We start from the raw sequence: 20435 nt of genomic DNA, 5'->3' as shown, positions 1-20435 counted from the left end.
GGAAATTCAGTTTATGTTCTAAAAATTTTAATAATTTCATGGAAGTGTCCGATGCAAAATTTACAATGAAATCTCCAGTTAATATGAGAGGTTTCAGATCGTCGCGTTGAGGAAGAAGTTTACCACCCTCACGAGTGTAACCATGTACGATATCTCAGTGAAAAATAAAGATATTTAAGCAAACTCAATGGCATTTAAAAAAGGAAGACTTATACTTTAAAATACTATATTTACTTTTTTATGAAGAGCAAAATTTGCGTAGCAACATAACCTCAAAAATGGGCAAAAACAGCGTTTTTTGCACTTTTAGGTTAGGATATCACAAAATCCTGACGTGATAGAGCAATTTAAACCCTGGATTCGGATTCTACGCAAAAAATTACTTCGAAAATGACCCTACACTTCCCTAGAACAAAACGTTGTTGACCTGTGTTATCAGAGAGGATAAGAAATAGAATAAAATACCATCTTTCCCAATCAGCAATGTAAAGATTTCATTTTATTGCTGGCAAATTAAATAAAATTTCTTAAGTATAACCAAAAATTGTACTTCATTTCTCAGGTATAAGTCTTTCTTTTTATAAAAGGTAAAAAACTAAGCTTAAAGTTATCACATACAGGGTGGCTGATGAAAGCCGCTACCAAAAAAAAATTGAATAACTTTTTTTCATTTTAAGTTATCTGTTCCATTTTTGTTTTAATTTGCAGATTGATCTTTAAAATTTATTAAAATGGATAACTGGGACACGCAAACAAGAATTTGGATAGTCCGCCGCTATCACGCACTGGAGTCCGTAGTTTTGGTACAGAGAGAGTACAGGCGGATGTTTGGCGGCGATCCCCCGAGCAGATGGACCATAATGAAATTGGTGAATAATTTTGCTGAGCAAGGAGCAGTCGCAAGAAGGCCTTATCATCGAAACCCACCAGTTCGGACGGAGGAAACGATCGCTGCTGTAGCTGCAGCTATACAAAGCAATCCAAGGGTTTCAACAAGAAGCTTATCTGCTCAACTTGGTGTCAGCCGACAGTCTTTGCAAACAATAATGCACAAAGATTTAGACTTATTTCCCTACAAAATTCAAATGGTTAACAAACTGAATGCAGCAGACTTGCCGATTCGCTTGGAATTTTGCCAGAAGATCCTGCAAATGGTGGAAGAAGACCAAAACATGTTAAACTGCCTTTTCATGTCTGATGAGGCCCATTTCGATTTAAACGGCAATGTGAACAAACAAAATTGTCGAATATGGAGTACTTCTAACCCACAGATACTCCACGAGACGGAATTGCATCCTCTTCGCGTGACAGTGTGGTGTGCGGTTTCTTCACGCTGTATTGTCGGGCCTTATTTTTTTGAAGAAAATGGTCACACCGTTACGGTTACTGGAGACCGTTATTTGAAAATGCTGAAAGAATTTTTCTATCCAGAACTACGCCGAAAGAGAATTCCTTTCAACTCTGTGTGGTTTCAACAAGAAGAGGTAACGTCTCACATAGCCCAGACTGTTATGACAGAGTTGCGACGAAAATTTCCCAATAAACTGATTTCAAGAAACTCCGAATTTCGTTGGCCCCCCAGGTCGCCTGACCTTACTGCACCTGACTTTTTCTTGTGGGGTTTGTGTAAACAAGAAGTTTATAAAACAAAGCCAACAAATTTGGATGAACTAAAACAATCCATTCGGGCAACAATTGCGGCTATTCCTGTCGCAACTCTCAAAGCAGCAATGAACAACTTTTTACTAAGATGCCGCACTTGTGTCAACGAGCATGGGGGGCATTTAAATTCAATTATTTTTAAAACTAGTTAAGCTACATTTAATAAAATTTAATGACCTTCAACTTGAAAAAAAATAAATGAATTCCATACACTAAAAAAAAAGTTATTTGAGTTTCTTAATGTAGCAAAATTCATCAGCCACCCTGTACATAAAGTAACTCATTAATTATTCATTTTTCGTTTTAGCAATGCGATTTCACATTTCAGTTTTTCCAAGTCTAGCTCTAAGACTTGAATCTTCATTTTTTTATATTGCACTTCAGTTGCAATTTGTGTCTCCTTTAGTTGCAGTTTCCTCTTTGCGATTTCATTGCTCTCTTCGAAAAGCCTCAACACTTCACTTTGAAATTTTTCTTGCTTTTCAATCTCTTTTTCAATTATTTTGATTTTGGGGTCTGAATATCTTTTCGTTTTAGCAGGTTGTACATCGTCGATTTCCCCTTCCTCGCGTATATTAATTTTTGGAGGCTCAGACTTCCTTGATGTTTTGCCTTCGTCGTCTGCCTGAGGAGCCGCAGTAGAACAGCTGGGTCCGTCTGTATGGCAACCATATGAAGTTGCGCCTGGTACTCCCGATATGTGATCGCTTATTTTGGCTGCGGCAACTATCCGTTCCTCCATATGGTTCAATGAAACCGCATCATATGGACCACCACCCGTTTTCGTCATACTTTTCATGCGCTGGGTAAGCTTGCGTTTTGCATTGTATTTGTAGTCAGTCCATACCAAGGGGTATTACAAGAATTTATTACCACAAATTAAAATGTTTAAAAGCAATGGTAAGTGTTAATACAAACTTTCTGCCATGCTTCTGTTGGCTTCATGGGAGGTCCGTTACTGTTTAACAATTCCGTTAGCTTATCCCATAATTTTTCTTTTTCGAACGGCCATTAGCTGCACTCTGTAAGCTATTTTTAGCTAATGAATCGTGTTTCTCCATATATTCTACCATTATCTTTAGTTGAGCAGCGTTTGTTTGTTAAGACTTATGGAAACAACTATATAAAACTAAAAATTAAAAAAAAAATTTAATTTTTAACTTACATTTTGAAGAAATAAACAGCTGAGAAAATGAAAACGAGAGCAAAAGTGATGTCGAGCTGTATCTATCGAACGTTCGATGTAACGCTACGACTTTTTTTGTTAGAGAAAGTAAAAACCGTACTTCGACTTCGTTTTTGCTCGATATCGAATTACAGAAAGCCACCCCTGATTTCCTCGTCTTCACGCAACCAAATCTCATGAAAAACTATCACATTGCATTTTTCCATAACTGGATTCAATACATCAGTAGCATGATCACGTAGACTTTGACAATTAAAAGAGTATATCGGCAATCCTTCTCTTTGTTGTATACATTGAATCATTTGTTGATCAAGGGTTTCCAAACAATTCATCGACAGTCTTCGAAATTCTGCTTGCAATGATGTCGTTGTTGTTGATGGTCTCCGGCCATGGTAGAATCTCAAATCATCATTGTGTGTAATTATAAACAATCGATTAATGGAAGTAACACGCGAAAGTGCGACACACACTAGCGATTGTGACTGTTTTTTATCGTATTCGTAGACTATTTCAGAATATGTACCGCCCTGAGATTTATGTATGGTACTGGCAAAGAGAATAGCTTGCATGCCGTAGGCTTATACATTTCGTGACGGTTCTTCATAACGCTAACTCGTGTGTCGCGGCCTTGAAATTACACTCTGACGCGCGTAAAGAAGTTTCAGTTCAGAAATGTAATGCATTCTATATATTTCAAAAAATACGCAACACCCCAGAGAAAGAAAATTTCAAAAATCAACGAGAATTGTAAGCCCCTTAACACCTGTATTGAAACTTCGTAACAACGTCGCGCTCCTATTATTGTGAACATAGGTGCGTATCCCTATCCTGTCTCAACCTATGAAAAAATGTGTTTTTCGACCTTTTTTCAGATTTTGAGGGGAATTTCACAATCCTTAGTCCGCACTTTTTTCCACTTAACTAAGCCTACCGTTTGATGTACACCTCGAATAAAGCATATTTTCACTCCCACACAATGCAATTAATTTAATATACATAGTTCACTTAAAAAAATACACATAAAAATAGTTTAACTTTACTCAGCATTGTTAATGAACTTTCTGAGCCACCCAATATAACAGATATTTATATAAATATGGAAAAGTTTTTTAAGCTTTTAGCCAAATTCGCGATCCCTCAAAGCCTTATTGGCGCGCTTGACGTTTGCATACGCATTCTACACTTTCAGGTAAACAGATCGTTGAGACCGCTGAGCGTGTGGAATGAAATTTTTTTAACAATTTTATTTTCTACCTATTCTGATACTGTTACTCATTTGCAATGTTGTAATGTGTACGCCTGCGCAGTGGTGCGGTGAATAGCGGCATTGGAATCGTGCATAGTAATTAAAAATCGGCTACACACAAAGTTATTGAAGCAAACGTGCGCGAGTGGCGGTAGCTAGCGGCTGATTGAATTATATTTACTGATATACATACATTCACACATACTTACATACATGCATAAATTCATCTATACATGGCAATAAAAAAGTAGCTTTAGCCATGATTTGTGTGACGTAGCGCAGGTTGCGTTTATAAGCTAAACGATTGAGTGTGTTTTAATGAATAGAAATAAGAAGAATAACGGTAATTTGCCTGTCTTGAAAAAAAAACTATTTTTTGTGAATTTTTAATTTTTACATATCTATAAATGTGCTCTGTATGTATAATGTAAATGGATGCTAAGATGAAATGGCATTTGGTGCAAACGAATTATTGAAGGGGTAAAGCCACCGTAGCTACTGACAAATACGCATACTTTGTGAAATTTTTACACCGTACAATGAAATAAATCAGAAATGTGAAAACATGTATATCAGTATAAAAACGATAATTATTTTTTGAATTAATTAATACATAGTTTACAATATTAAAATATTAAAAAAAGGGGCTGCACAGCTTTTTTTGCTCGAAGCCTTTTTTGAGTGGCACGCAGTCAGAGCAGCACTGCAAATTTGAATTCATAGTAAAAAAAATTGTTTTTATTATACAAGTGGCCGTGAATCTATCGATATATCGGAAAAACGATGTATTTAAAAAAAGGTTAACATCAAAGAAAAAAAAAATTTTGTAAAAATGAGGTGTTTAAAAAAAAAGTTCAAAATAAAAAAAAAAACATAATTCAAAAAATTTGTATATGCCATTTTTAAAGCATTACATCATATTATCGGAAAAAAATCAATTTGCAGAATTTCTAGAAACCATTGGCTACTAAATTAAAAGACTAAAAAAGTTAAAAATTAAGAACAAAATTAAAATTTGATTATAAAAACAACTTTTTTACTAAAAATAAATAAATTGTTTCATTAAAAATAATTTTAAAAAATATGTAAGAAATAAAAAAACTAAAAAAACTTTTTAAATAACAAAAAAATAGAAAATTGTTTATAAAAAACACTTTTTTAATACAAAGTTTTTATAAACAAAAACATGTAATGCTTATAAAAATAAAAACCCCGTATGAAGTATTTGTGAATATGGAGTAAAAAAGTTGTTTCATTAAAATTAATTTCAAAATAAAAAAATTTTAAAAAATTTTAAATTAAAAAAATTTTTATAATTTTTAATAAAAACATTTTATAAAAGCAAACATATAAAATACTTTTAACATAAAAAACTCCATAACGAAAGTATGTATTTGTGAATATGGAGTAAAAAAATTGTTTAACTACAACTATTTATAAAAAATATGTAATAAAGAAATAAACTAAAAAAAGTTTAACATTAAAAGAAAATTTGTTTATAAAAACACCTTTTTAATAAAATATATATATATACATAATGGGCGCGTACACTCGAGCTTAGCCGAGCTCCTCCTCCTATTTATGGCGTGCGTCTTGATGTTGCTCCTACAGTTTCAACTAACGGTTTCCGAACGCAGATAGTTTTTTTTTGAAGAGATTTTTCATGGCGGAATTACACTCGTCGGTTTGCCATTGCCTGCCGAGGGGTGACCGCTATTCGAAAAAACGTTTTCTTTATTTTGGTCTATCACCGAGATTCGGACCTACGTTCTCTCAGCGAATTCCGAATGGTAGTCACGCACCAACCCATTCGGCTACCTCTAATAAAAAACATATAAAATACTTATAATAAAAAAATCATTACGAAAGTATTTGTGACTACGTAATTTTAAAAAATATGTAATACATAAATAAAAAAAACTAAAAAAAGTTGAAAATTAAAAAAGTAAAAAATTGTTCATAAAAAACTTTTAGAAACAAAAAATGCGTTCATTCTTCCATACAATGTACTTGCGAATATGCACTTTAAAAAATAATTTCGAAAATTGTTTATAAAAAAATAAATTGTTTAGTTAAAATTATGAACAAAAAAATACATACGTATTTAATATAATGAAAAAAAATCTATTCGTACTTTCATACAGAATCTGACAGAAAATAATTGTGAATATGCAGTTAAAAAAAATTTGGAAAATTATTTATAAAAAAATATTTTATATAATATATTGCAAAAAGAAAACCATCCGTACTTCCATACAAAATGTGACTGTGAATATGTATTTAAAAAAATTTTGTCGGAAGTTCTATATATGTAAAAAATAAATCGTATAATTCAAATTATTTACCAAAAAAAAAATTTTATAAAAAAAATCTATTCGTACTTTCATACAGAATCTGATTGTGAATAAGCAGTTAAAATTTCAAGTCAATCCGTCAAGATTTGCTCGCATTTTTTTAAGTAAAGGAAAATATTTCGATTTTTCCTTTTAGTTTATACGGTTCCACAACCTCCTTAAAACAGGAAATTAAAAAAAATTGTATGTTAGTATATTTTTTGGTCAATCCTGTTAAACGCTTGTATGTATTTATATATACAAACATACACCTGTGTTCACAATAATAGCAACGCGTCAAATTGCAAAGCTTTAATTACTTATTTATTTATTTTTTTTTTTACTTTTTTATAAAAATATGGTTCATACTACAATAAAAACCATGCAACTGAGAATTTTGTATAAAATTTAAGAAAATTCAACAAATTTCCGTGACATTTTCAAGAATTTAAAATATACGAGACCACCGTCAAAAAAAAACTGTCAAATATCAACTCAACTTTTGATCTACTTTAAACTTCCACTTTATCAAAATGCAATGGGCTTTTTGGTGAGAACTTTTTGAGAAATTCTGGATATGCTGTTTTGTAACCCATTCATTTTTGATATAATAAAGTGCCAGTTGGCGGCCGCCGTAGCCAAATGGGTTGGTGCGTGATTACCTTTCGGAATTCACAGAGAGGTCGTTGGTTCGAATCTCGGTGAAAGCAAAATTTATAAAAACAATTTTCCAATAGCGGTCGCCCCTCGGCAGGCAATGGCAAACCTCCGAGTGTATTCCTGCCATGAAAAAGCTCCTCATAAAAATATCTGCCGTTCGGAGTCGGCTTGAAACTGTAGGTCCCTCCATTTGTGGAACAACATCAAAACGCACACCACAAATAGGAGGAGGAGCTCGGCCAAACACCTAACAGAAGTGTACGCGCCAATTATTTATTTATTTTTTTAAAGTGCCAGTTCAAAGTAGCCCGAAATTCGCATTGTTTTTTGATAATTTTTGTAATGGCGGTGTATGCATTTGTTTTTATACAACGAATGCGCGAAATGTCTTTTAAGTAAAAAAAAATGTAAGAGACCGCCAGCGAAAAAAATGCCAAAAACTAACGCGACTTTTAAGTTACTTTAAATTTGCACGTTATCAAAATTCAATGTGCTGAAAAACTGCATATTCGACATTTTTCTAGAAATTCTGTTGAATATTTTAAATTTTGTACGAAGTTTGAAACTGTAAGTTTTGGCTTTTATTGTAGTGTGAACTATATTTTTATTATTGAAAAAAAAAATTAAATAAATCGTACAATTTTTGCCATATTTTGTGCGGTTATTATTGTGAACATAGGTGTATATTAGGACGGGTCAATTTTCAGATTCTGATTTTTTGTGAAATTCTCAGAAAAAAGGTGCACTAGAGCATAGCTCCAAAGTCAATTTCGGGACCCGAAATTAAAAAAAAGCTCTTTAAATTAAAACGAAGTTAATTTGAAGATTTAAATTGGCTAAAAAATTACGAATGCAATCTTTTATTTTCAATAAAAACTTGTACTAGGGGATTATTTGGTATGAAAAATTAATTTTTAATATCTATTCTTTATTTAAAAAACTCCACCAGGGTGCTACAAGGCAAGTTATCTGTAACGTTTCTCTTATTCTAATATGAATTACTGCATGTAATTTTTGGTACAATAAAATTGAAAATTATTTAAAAAAAAATTTTTTCTAATAATACATTTTTTTGTTTTTTCTTTCAACAGGAGTTGTATTTTTCTGCTTTCTATCTTCAATGTCATAACTCCCTTTCAATTATGGTCAGCTCAAAATTTACTTTAGAGCTGTACACTAATGCATTGCTTTTCTTAAAATTTTATGTAGAATCCCAATCTTTGTTAGGAACGAAATTGAGAAAAAATTGTGCACACCAATTAGCCCACCCTAATATGCATACACATGCAAACACATATTGCATAAATCTTAACACTTTGCTTTGAAGGCCATTCCCATATCAAGTTGCCCTAATTATTTATTAAAATCCTTACCTTAAATTACCCGGATTTATTTAAAGTGGTGCTCTTCGCGTTTTTAACTACATCGCTTTAATTTATCGTAAGAATATTGAATTCAAATTAATTGCCTATCGGAAATATGCAATCGCCGGCAAGTGCCACGCAGAGCATAGAATCATTGCCTGCTACCAGCAGCAGCGATGAAGAATCCACCTTGGATGCGATACTTATACGTTTGGGTGAATTCGGACGCTTCCAGACTGTAATACTCGTGCTAACCTGCCTGCCGGTGCTGTTCAATTCCGTTTCGTCGATCACATACGTTTTCACAGCTGGCACTGTAGCGCACAGGTGAGCAAAAAACAAAAAACACAAAACAAAAACAAATAAAAATATCTAAAAATGTTACATAAAATGCTAAAGTCTACTGTTGTGCACACTCAGTGAAATGAAATACTTTTACCGCAATCATGTGACTTTTGCATAACAGACGTATTAAATATGAACGTGCGACAACAAAAAAATATTATACAGATGTATGTAGTCGTATGTTTGCAAGATGGTTCAAATACTATGTAAATCAGTTTTGAGGTAGTCAAGTGAAATAAATACAGTGGTCACACAATTTATTCGTACACTCACACTTTATATGCAGGTATACTTAATACTTAACACGATTTATACAAAATAATAAAATTTTACAATAATACATTGGTAAAAAAGTAAGATTTATTAAATGTTGAAGGAACAAAAACTTCCAAATTGATTTCTGGAATAACTTAAGGCAATAACGAAATAAGGCACAATTTTATGCAAAAATATTATTCGTACATAGCCATATAAAGAATATTTTATTAAAAAAATAATAGAAAAAACAAGTATTCAGTACTTTTTTGGGCCGCTTTTAGCTTTAATAACTGCTTCCAAATAGCGCCGCATGCTTTTTACCAATACCTTGGTTTCATAAGCTGCAATTTTCTCCCACTCAACACTTAGAGCTTGTCTTTAATGACGACTTTGATGTTATTTTGTGGTTTCTGTTTCTCCATTCTAAGAGCTCCCAGACATGCTCAATTGGGTTCAGATCCGGTGTTTGAGATGGAGTTTTAAGCTGCTTGGAGTGGTAAATAAGTCATTCTTGCACGAGATAATATGAGTATTTTGGGTCATTGTCTTGTTGAAACAAGAACCCTTTAGCATCCAATTCAAGTTTAACGGCACTATTATTCTTCAAAATGTTTAAATACAGATGTTCTACTCCAGCTGCAGCTACGCACTCCCAAGCCATTGCATTTCCTCCTTCATGCTTAATGGTAGGAATACGATTTTTTCATGTTGTTCTCTATTTTCTTTTCGCTAAACTTTTGGAGGATCATCTGATACGAAAACATTAATTTTCGACTCATCACTAAATACACTGACGTTGTCCCAAAAAGAATCTGGCTCATTGATATAGCGTTTGGCGAACTCAAATCTCTTCTTTCTGTTAAGGGGTTATATTATACAGTTAGAAGGCCAGCATTTTTTTCTGAGATAGCTTTTAAATTCATTACACATATTATGTTATCTTTTAACTGCATTTTAAGACTTAGTATTAGTAAAAATATTTATTTGGAAAGGAGCTACAGTTGATCTCCGGGAGCTCCTCTCAAAAAAGACGTTTTGCGGTGACCACTAGATCTCTGAACTGGGTACTCTGAAATTAAGAAACCAAACAGATATCGTTAAAGTATGGTAATGTTAAATCTAGTAATTAATCGAAGGAATAAGCAACATAATTTTTGCTGTTTTGTTTATGTTCACCTTTAGAGCATCGGTCGATTGTGGTTTATTTGCATAGACCTGAGACTTCAAGAAACCCCACAGGAAAAAGTCTAGCGGGGTCAAATCACATGCCCTTGGTGGCCAATTCACATCACCCCTGCGAGAGATAACCTTACCCTCAAATCGTTAATGCAGAATGTCAATCGTGGCGTTTGCTGTGTGGCACGTAGCGCCGTCCTGCTAGAACCACATGTCGTCTAGGTCCATATGGTTCAATATTGAGTAATCATCGTTGTGTAGCGCTCGCTGTTGACGGTGACCGCCTCACCAACGTCGTTTTCAAAAAAGTACGGGCCAATGACGCCGCCGGCCCAAAATCCACACCAAACGGTAACTTTTTGAGGATGCATTATCACCTGGTGAACCTCGTGTGGATTGGTGTCGTCCCATATACGGCAATTTTGTTTGTTAACACAGCCATTCATCCAAAAATGCGCCTCGTCACCAAAGATGATTTTTCGCCCAAAACTGGGGTTCTCTTCCAAACGATTCGAAGCCCAGTCAGCGAACAAACGGCGTTATCTATGGTCATCAACTTTGAGCTCCTGGGTCAGTTGGATCTTATACGGGTGTAGGCCCAAGACCCGACGCAAAATTCGCCAAGTTGAAGTCTGCGAAAGGCCAAGTTCTTGTGCACGGCGAGGAATAGACTTCCTCGAGTTCTGCTGTACATTTTCACGTACCGCGGCAATGTTCTCGGCTGATCTTGCGTTCCTTGAACGTACGGGTGTTAGCTGATTGTTTACTGACCCGGTCGTCTCAAATTTGGCCACCAAACGTTGAAGAGTCGAATTTGAAGGGCCACCACGTCTACCGAAAAATTGGCGCAATGCGCGCAACGTTTGCGTTAATGAACACTCATTTTGATAATAAAGTTTTATCATTTGAACGTGCTATTCAATCGTGCAACTTGCCATGATGATTTGGCATAAGCAATTGAATAATAAACAAAAGATTTGACAGATGTCACCAAAACAAAATGGCTGCCACAGGGCGCCAAAATCGACCCGCGCCAGCTGAAACTGAATCGGCGATAAAAACTAAGAAAAACCAATCTTATTTCGTCTTGAGCAATATTTGTAAAAACACAAACGCTTTCTATTGTTACTGTTGCAGCAACAATATCATGAGCTGATAGTGTACGAATAAATGTTTTGCAGCATTTCGCTACATTTGCCTGCTTTCCTTGGAATCCTTCAGTGTGAGTTGAAATAACGCGAGTTTTGTTTACGGCAATTCATTAGGAATGTAACATTCTATCAGCGACCCAAAGGAAATATATTGTTACAGCAAACATTTTGCGTAAAGCTAACTTTTTTACGTGCTACGCAGGGTTACGAGTAAATGGTGTGACCACTGCATTTATAATCAAAAATGGCTGTCGTGTGTTTTTTCTTTGAAAGCATTTTTCCATTCGAAGCCTTAGGTAAACCTAAAAGATTTGATATGAACTCAAGAGCTGTTCCTTCAAGCGCCTTAAAACGTTTGCCTCGCAATTTATTTTCATTCTACGGTCGTAAGAAGACAATCAAGGGTGCCAAATCATAAGTGTATGCGGATTCGAGATGTAATCAGTTGATTCCAGATGTTTTGAATATTCAAAAATTCACTTGTTTGAGCCCATCTCGGAGAGCTTGCATTACATGGTACATATCGATTCGTCTTCTGCGATTTGTTTTCCTTTTCTTCGAATACTTTTGCTAAACGAATGATGGTGTGCTATTCATAATTTACCGTTGTACGTTGTTCTAATGACATGCTGGTATCACTCCAATAATTCTGAACTTGCTGAATTTGCTTCGAAGTGCACCATGCACGTTCAGCTTTTGTTGGATTCGGATCATCTGAAAGACTGATGCAGTCGATCGCTGTATGGTTTCAGTTGCATATTCGCATATCCATAATTCCTCATCTGTCTAGGTCTTATACACGTCGCTTGATCTACCGCAATTGAATTTGTCAGGATTTTTTTTTTACCAACAATTTCTGTTTTGAGTCAATCTTGAACCAATTTTCGAAGCAAACGACACGGGCCTTTTTATGAGTGTTTTCCAAATCTTTTTTCATTCAACGTGAACAAATATAATTGATGGCCAAATGTTCATGTAATATTGAAATATCAGTTTATATATCAATTATATAGCCTCCCAGCAAACACATGGAAAAATATTATCCAATACTCTCTTAGTTATCAAGTTGACTTTCAGCAATTCACCTGATTTGAAATGTATTAACCATTTTCTCAAATCTTATTCCTAAATTGTACTGAAGCTGAGAAATATCGGATGCTTTTTAAGAGCCTGAAAACTTAGAATGATAATAATATACAAAACATAAATCTTGTTGAAATGAATTCTTTTTTTATTTTAGTCTGGTAGATAATTTCATAGCTTTTATTTCTTGAATATAATATCTGGCATATCTTCGCCACGATCCATTCGATCAGTTAAATTTTCGACTAGTTTTGCCAATAAATCTATCTGGCCGTATGCCGTCAATGGTGACTGGAATATTGCAATAAATCGATGGTTAAGCGCGCTTTATGACAAGTTGCGCCATCTTGTTGAAACTGAGTGTCGTCGATGTTTAGCTGATTAATTTTAGAAACAAAATTTTAGAAAGAAATAAGGACCGATGATACCGCCAGTGCTCTATGAGCTACGCGAACAGATTTTTTTTTTTTTTCAAACAGAAATGTCAACGCAATTTACCATTCTCAGCGGTCAAACCACAGTTATCGATATCGATAGTTCCATACAGCTAAAAAAAGCCGGTAACAACTTCTTTGAATATAAATACAAATACAAATATGGTACAATCAGCTATAACAGGTTTGGCAAATCTGCTATGGTGAAAAACAAAATTGTGCGGGCAGCTTCGGCTCCAACGTGAGCGGGTACTCGGTGACAAGCAGAGGTTGCTTCAATGAAGAAGCAGCTGATTGGCTGCATACTTGTACAATTACTGTAAAGTAAGTAAATATCTATACCGACAGGCAAGCAGCACTTAGGACCCTAAGCCTAAGGATGATGGTGCGCTCGAAACTGGATGGGAAATGCTTGGCTTTCTTTAAATTGCTTCAGAAATTAAGCTCATCTGACTACTTGGGCAGAGGGGCATTGCAGGAAACTGCTGGGTGGGTGAGATAAATAGACAGGGGACCCGTAAAGTAATTTCCCTGCCAAATGAAAGAATTTTTCCCATGTTCTACTACTGGAAAGGTAGTATACGCGTCCACTCAGCGAACGCTGTGCACGAACACAAACTTCTGAGGTCTCCATGTGTAGATCGAAGACACTTGATGGAGATTCTAAGGTTAAAAGAGAAACTCAAACTTGAAAGACTTTGTATATGGGTATATGTAAAATATGCGACTTTATTTACGGTTCTCGGTATCATACTCAAATATCCAAGTCTCATCTCCAGTGACTTCCCGACTCATCCGATGTCTGACGTTGTTCTGAGTGTAGGACAACGAATCATTGCAGATAGATTTTCGCTCATTTTCACAACGTCACCACAGATATTACTTTCAGAAAACAAAAAACTCGCATAAAAAATCAAAAGTGTTAGCGAACCTCGAAAATCGAGTTTTCTTCAAATATTTGCACTACAAACAATGAAACTAAGTTACCTTCCCATTTTAGAAATCTATAAAATAAAGCTCGCAAAGACTTCCGTTGTCAATCATAAAATACATCCATATTCTCTTTCCTCAGGTGCAACATCACCGAATGCGATGGCCCACAAAGCGTCTACGATGAGCCATGGACGAAATACGCCATTCCTACGAAGAGTCGCGAACTAGATCAATGCCGACGTTATGCACCCAGAGCAATTACAAATTGGACAACCCCACGCGAAGATGAACAATATTGCGGGGCAGACAATTTTGATAGCGAGGTGGCACAGGATTGTCCAAGCAATAGCTTCATATTTCGCGATGAAGAAGTGACGATATCGAATGATGTGAGTGTGTAGCGAAATGCAAGTAACAATATACCAACATACATACATATAATAAAAATAATAAAAATTTTATCAATCCACATATGCAGTTTGGCATTTACTGCGATGACGAATGGAAGCTGACGTTGGCAGGTACGGTCAACAATGTGGGACAATTCGTTGGTATACCACTCGGAGGGCTGATATCAGATAAGTGAGTGCATTCTCTTATGCTCGATCAATATTCAGTTCTATATAGTTGGTTGGGAAATTTTTGTTTAAACATTAATTATTATTAATCTACCAATTCACAGATATGGCCGTCGTAATGCGCTCACACTTGGCGGCATACTAAGCGCTATATTTGGCATTTGGCGCTCTTTTACCACAGCCTTTGTGCCATTTCTTATTTTCGAGTTCCTAGACAACGTCGCCAATAGTTCACTCTATACTATTTGCTTCATCATTGGCATCGAGCTGGTGGGGCCGAGTAAGCGCGTGCTTGCTTGTAGCGTGATTACAATCTTCTATGCCATTGGTGAAATAATCTTGGCCGCAGTCTCGATGTATTTCCCGAATTGGCGTATTATGCTACGGATTTTGTACATACCAGCACTAGCGATTTTATCCTACTACTGGATACTGCCAGAGAGCGTACGTTGGCTACTTAGTCAGGAGCGTGAAACGGAAGCTACGGACATATTGAAGCGTGCAGCACGCACGAATAAACGTCGACTGTCTGATGCGACGCTGGATAAATTAATATTGGCGAATCGTGAGAAGCTAAACACTCAGGGTGGCAGGCGTTTCCCTATACGTGAGGCATGTGGAAAATTATTTTTTCGTATTGCAAACTGTTCGCTGAGTTGGGTAGTCATTGTGCTTGTGTACTATGGACTGAGCTTGAATTCGGTGTTTTTGGGCGGCAACAAGTATTACAATTTCATGTTGATTGCGCTAGTGGAAATTCCAGGCTTCTTCTTGCCATGCCTAACAATGGATAGATATGGCAGGAGATATTCGCTCTGCGGTTATATGCTGCTCAGTGGCTTATGTTGTTTGTGTACGGTGTTCGTGGCTTCAGGTAGGAGTATTTGATGCAAATATAAATATTCATATTCATTACTAATGTGCCTTTTTCACCTACTTCAGATCAGTATTATCTGCAACTGACCTTGTTTTTGGTGGGCAAATTGTCCATTACCGCAGCGTTCCAGGTTTTATACTTTTTCACCTCGGAGATATTTCCAACGAATCTGCGCAACAGTTTGATGTCATTTTGTTCGATGGTGGGACGATTTGGAGCGATGGTGGCGCCACAAACTCCATTGCTGGTAAGCTTTAAATAACACATAAAAAAAAATAAAAGTAAAAATTGGTGCGTACACTTCTGTTAGGTGTTTGGCCGAGCTCCTCCTAGTATTTGTGTGGTTGGTCTTGATGTGTTTTCACAAACGGAGGGACCCACAGTTTTAAGTTTGCGGGTATATTTTTCAGCGAGCTGCTGCGGTCGACCTCTAGATGTTTCTAAACTTTTTTTCTTCTTAATTGACACATTTAGGTAATAAGCAAATCTATCGAGTGCGAGTTTTCTTATCTTCGTCTGGGTTTTTGAAAAAAAACTATCCGAACTTGTTGATCGTTGCTGGCAGACCGCCTGCCAGGTCTGTAATTCAATTCAACAAAGAAGATTGGCAGAATCAGTGTAGGTTATTTTTGTTTGCTTTCGATATTAAAAACAAAAGTTAGTAGAATATGCGTATAGGCAGCAGAGAGGACATTACATAATAAAATACTACACCCTTGGCATCTCCTTCCGAGCAAGGAGAAGTTAGTTGTGCCGTTTATACCTACCACCAGATGATTTGGTCGTCACTGATCCGGCAATCGATTGGTGTGGAAGTTAATCCAAGTGCCCGCACTTTTTATGCTTTTTGACTAGTCCGAGGATTTTTTATGTATGGACAATTAAGTAGTTCCGACAAGAAAACTGGTTCTTCAGTGTCCACATCAACGAGGTTGGCAATGTAATTATAACTTATGAACTGATGTCTGGAAACAACACAGTAAGTGACTCACATTACAAACAACGTGTTGTCCCGCATACAACAAGCAGCAGCAAGGATTGGATGGATCGGATAGTCGCAGCGAGAGTTCTGTATGGATGTGCATGACCACGAATCCCAGCCAGCGTAGCCACTGGATCTTTACTCGCTGCGTTATGTTTATGTCGTCATAAAGCTCATCGTTCCATTGCAAAGTTCCAAAAATCTTCCGCATAATCTTTCTCTCAAACACTCCAAGGGACGCCTCATCGGATGTTATCATCATCCAAGCTTCTGCGCCATACGATAGGACGGGCAATATTAGAGCCTTGTAGTGTTAATTTTGTTCGTCGAGAGCTATCGGTGTTAATGCTGGTTCCTAAATAAACGAAGTCTCTCTCAAAGTCATAACTGTCAACAGTGACGTGGGTGCTGATACAGACCCATTCGCTTCGCTTTTTTATCCATTTTGGAAAACGCCGAATTAGCAGCGCGTTTGTTAAGGCCGATGATATCGCCTGAGCGATTAAATTCTGCGACTCACGCGGTCTTTTCCAGCATCAGGTTAAAGAAGTCACACGACAGAGAGTCACCTTACTTGAAACCTCGTTTGGTATCAAACGGCTCGGAGAAGTTTTCCCCAATTCCGACGACGCTTTTGGTATTGAGCAACGTCATTTTGCATAGTTATTTTGTTCCTGTAATTATAGTACATTTATTAGAAGCCCTCATACCTCTCAGAAGACCAAAATGATATACCATAGTCTTCAGGCGTGCGGAGATTTATAAATCTTCCGAAAATCACATTCTAAGGGCGCTTAATCGGATGTTATCATCAGTCATAATTTCGACAGCTCGAGAGGGCTTTACTACTCATTTATTTACCTACTCAACCCTAAATAATATTTAAGCAAAAATGAATTTTCGCGGCAATTCAAAACTGTTAATAGTTACGTCTCGATTCTACATAGATGTAGGTCTATATATAAATCTATAAAACTGTATAAAATGAATTGTATTTCAAAAGTGACACCTAGATGTCAGTAGTGAATAATTTTTAAGCGGCACCTTTTGTCTATGGTATCTTTGACATTTGTCAAGTAGGTAGATATACAATTTTACACGATGGAACAAAGCGTTAAAATTATTGCGACTTTTTAAAAAACAGAGAAAGAAGTGTAAAGAATCTAAAGCAAAGTGAAAAATCAATTTTTTTACATTATTTATTTATTTTAAAACAACATATAGACCCGTTTATTGAAAGACCCTTTACATGCTTAGCTACATTTGCATTTTTTCTTACCTACTTTCAGACTAAATACTATGAAAATGCACCAGCAATACTATTCGCGTTCTGTGCCTTACTTAGTGGCTGTCTATCGCTGCTGTTTCCCGAAACCTCAAATACGATTTTGCCAACAACATTACATGAAGCGCATAAAATTGGCAACAAGAAACCTTCGAAGGATCCAAATAGCAGTACAATTAACTTAGAAAATGAGAACACTTACATATAAGAAATATGGTATACCATAATATTTAAAAGTAAACAGAACAAAGACGGGTAACTCTCAATGAAACTAAATTATAAAAGTGAGAATATTTAAAGGATAATTAGTGGAGCACGAGGTGTGTTCAAAAAGTATGGCGAATTTTGTGTTTTTTTCGAAAATTATTTATTTATTCATTAATATCTATTTTGTCCCCTTCAAAGTAATCCCCATGAGATATTATGCACTTGTGCCAACGTTTTTTCCAAACTTCGAAGCACTTCAAAAAATCATTTTTTTTTATCTTGTTCCGCTCCTCCTTCGATGCCGTTTTTATCTCGTTAATCGTAGCGTAGCGACGTCCTGGACCTCTTTCGGGAACAAGAAAAAGTCACAGGGGGCCAGATCTGGGGAATACGGTGGCTGTGGCATCATTAGTGTGTTGTTTTTGGCCAAAAAGTCGCGCACAAGCAACAATGTGTGAGCAGGGGCGTTATCGTGATGCAAGAGCCAATTTTTGTTCTTCCACAAATCCGGGCGTTTCTGGCGGATTGCTTCGCGCGAATTGCGCATAACTTGCAGGTAATATTCCTTATTGACCGTTTTACTCTGTGGCAAGAACTCATGATGCACCAGACCCCTGCAATCCAAGAAAACGGTAAGCAAAACTTTCGTGCGGCAGCTTCCTTTGAGATGATTGAGCTTTGGTTTCCGCGTCATAACCATAAACTCACGATTCGTCACCAGTTATGACCCTCTGGAGCAAATTTGGGTCGTCACGGACAGAGTCCAACATCTCATTAGCAATGTTCATGCGATGCTGCTTTTGGTCGAAATTGAGCAGTTTTGGTACGAATTTTGCGGCGACCCGTCTCATGCCCAAATCATTGAAAAAAATCGAATGGCACCAGCCAATCGATATGTCTAGGTCCTCAGCAACTTCTCTAACGGTGATTCGACGATTGGCCAATACCATTTTCTTCACTTCATCATTTTTTTCGTCTGTTGTGGAAGTGCTCCGACGTCCCGCACGTTTTTCGTCGTTCACATCTTCTCGGCCTTCTGCGAACATTTTGTACCACCGATAAACGTTGCTTCTCCGTATGGCACAGTCTACATTCAGAATGCATCCGCGCACTTAATTTCGTTTTTCACACAAAATTTGATACAGGTTCTTTGATCCATCTTTTTGAATAGGTGAAAATCGATGACTAGCCGAAACACGTGCAAGCAAAGCAGCTGTGAACAATTAACTGGATATTCAAAATGGCCGAACTCGTCGGCATGAGTGAGAGACATGAGTACCAACATATCGCCATGAAAAAATGGAAATTCGAATATACGTAACCCGCGAAAATTCAAAATTCGCGATACCATTGAACGCACCTCGTATAGGCAATTAAAGAAATATTTAATATGCAACTTGCCTGCTAGTCGATAGTTCTGCAAGACTTAGAGTGAGATATAATATGCACCTTCGTTAAACTTCGATGAAAATAGTAGATGACATTTCCTCACAGGTGCAAATGGAGTAGCTGCGTAGTAGGCCAAGAACATAAGAGAGCTGTAAAATGCTACCAACATTTTTTTAGATGAAGTTGGTAGTAACTTGATATTTAAGGAGCTCACACGTTACTAAATATTCTAATAATTTAAAAGCCGTAAAAAACTTCAGACTAGTCAAAAATTGCAAAGTGCTAAGATTAGTGAATTGTTAGCAGGCAGGTAATTCATTAATTGGCTGTTAGCCGTTTTCCAATTTACAAGTTATATAAGGTTTACGCTTAACTACAGTTAAATAATGTCTTTAAATTAGCCAAATTGCGTGAAATTATTTTTTTAAAGTAGTTACTCACTTGCAAAATGGAGTTAACATAGCTTTTCTGGCCTAACAGGAAATGTTATGCTAACAGGGATAGTCGAATTTTTCAAGATACTTTCAGGCTCAGCCCGAACTGCAAGCAAGCAAACAAAAGAGGAGTAATTAATTAAGTTTTGAAAGAATTTATAAAGAATGAATTCATAGTTATGGAAATATTAAAAAGAATTACTGATTCTTTTATTTTTTAATATGTAAATATACGAGGTTACCGGAACAGACGTTCTAGACATTAGTTAGGCAATTTCTGATTAATTTGGTTACATTTAAATAAAAAAATATGTGATTATACATATATAACTTTACAGCTTCGGAGATATTAGATTTCAAAGATGAGTTCAAAAATTTTTGCTTAAATAAAATCACTTTTTTTTAAATGTTAGTTCAACCATTTAACTTATTTTTATTATTAAAGAATATGTAAAATGGCAGTAAACATTATCAATAATGTCTATTCTATTTTCATGGAAACTGTTCTGCAAATCAATGACTGGTCAATCCTCACAAAGTTTTTTTGTTCACAGCAACATACAGGACATAAACAGAACGTCAGACTACGTTATTCCACAATTAAACTTTGCCAAGAGGCCTGGTTTTGAAAATAATAGAGAATGACTGGCAGAAGCGTTTAGAATCCGATTAAATTACGGAAAGAGTAGAAGCGACTGTACTTTGCCCGCAGTTTGATAACCAATAGTCTTTCAGGCTTCCGAATCACTGTAGCATATTTTAAGCTGAGATCTATGCTGTAACTAAGCAGCTGAATTAGCGTTGGAGTTTATGCCACTCAACAGTCCCACACACATTTTCATAGAGTAATCG

At 36.1% G+C, this 20435-nt stretch overlaps 1 protein-coding gene across 2 annotated transcripts; it reads left to right on the top strand.

Moving 5' to 3' along the window:
* The first annotated feature begins 4023 nt into the window (after positions 1-4023).
* Positions 4024-19995, top strand: LOC128860388 (solute carrier family 22 member 4-like). Of its 2 annotated transcripts, XM_054097884.1 has the most exons (7): positions 4024-4574; positions 8487-8778; positions 13971-14220; positions 14310-14413; positions 14514-15283; positions 15352-15533; positions 17558-19995. In XM_054097884.1, the coding sequence occupies exons 2-7, from the start codon at positions 8567-8569 to the stop codon at positions 17759-17761; spliced, it is 1722 nt and encodes a 573-aa protein (XP_053953859.1). In that variant the 5' UTR covers positions 4024-4574; positions 8487-8566; the 3' UTR covers positions 17762-19995. The 2 variants fall into 2 exon arrangements, with proteins under 2 accessions (XP_053953859.1, XP_053953858.1); XM_054097883.1 differs by lacking the exon at positions 4024-4574 and having other exon boundaries at positions 8189-8778.
* Positions 19996-20435: the final 440 nt, after the last annotated feature.

The sequence above is a fragment of the Anastrepha ludens genome, chromosome 4 (assembly GCF_028408465.1).
Source record: "Anastrepha ludens isolate Willacy chromosome 4, idAnaLude1.1, whole genome shotgun sequence".
Taxonomy (NCBI): Eukaryota; Metazoa; Arthropoda; class Insecta; order Diptera; family Tephritidae; genus Anastrepha; species Anastrepha ludens.
Note: the sequence above shows the minus strand (reverse complement) of the source record. Positions and strands in the feature narration are given on the sequence as shown.

Coding starts and splice junctions, on each gene's coding strand:
- LOC128860388 (XM_054097884.1), top strand. CDS start 8,567: ATGCAATCGCCGGCAAGTGCCACGCAGAGCATAGAATCATTGCCTGCT. Junction 14,414..14,513: donor GGAGGGCTGATATCAGATAA/GTGAGTGCATTC, acceptor ACCAATTCACAG/ATATGGCCGTCGTAATGCGC. Junction 15,284..15,351: donor TACGGTGTTCGTGGCTTCAG/GTAGGAGTATTT, acceptor CACCTACTTCAG/ATCAGTATTATCTGCAACTG.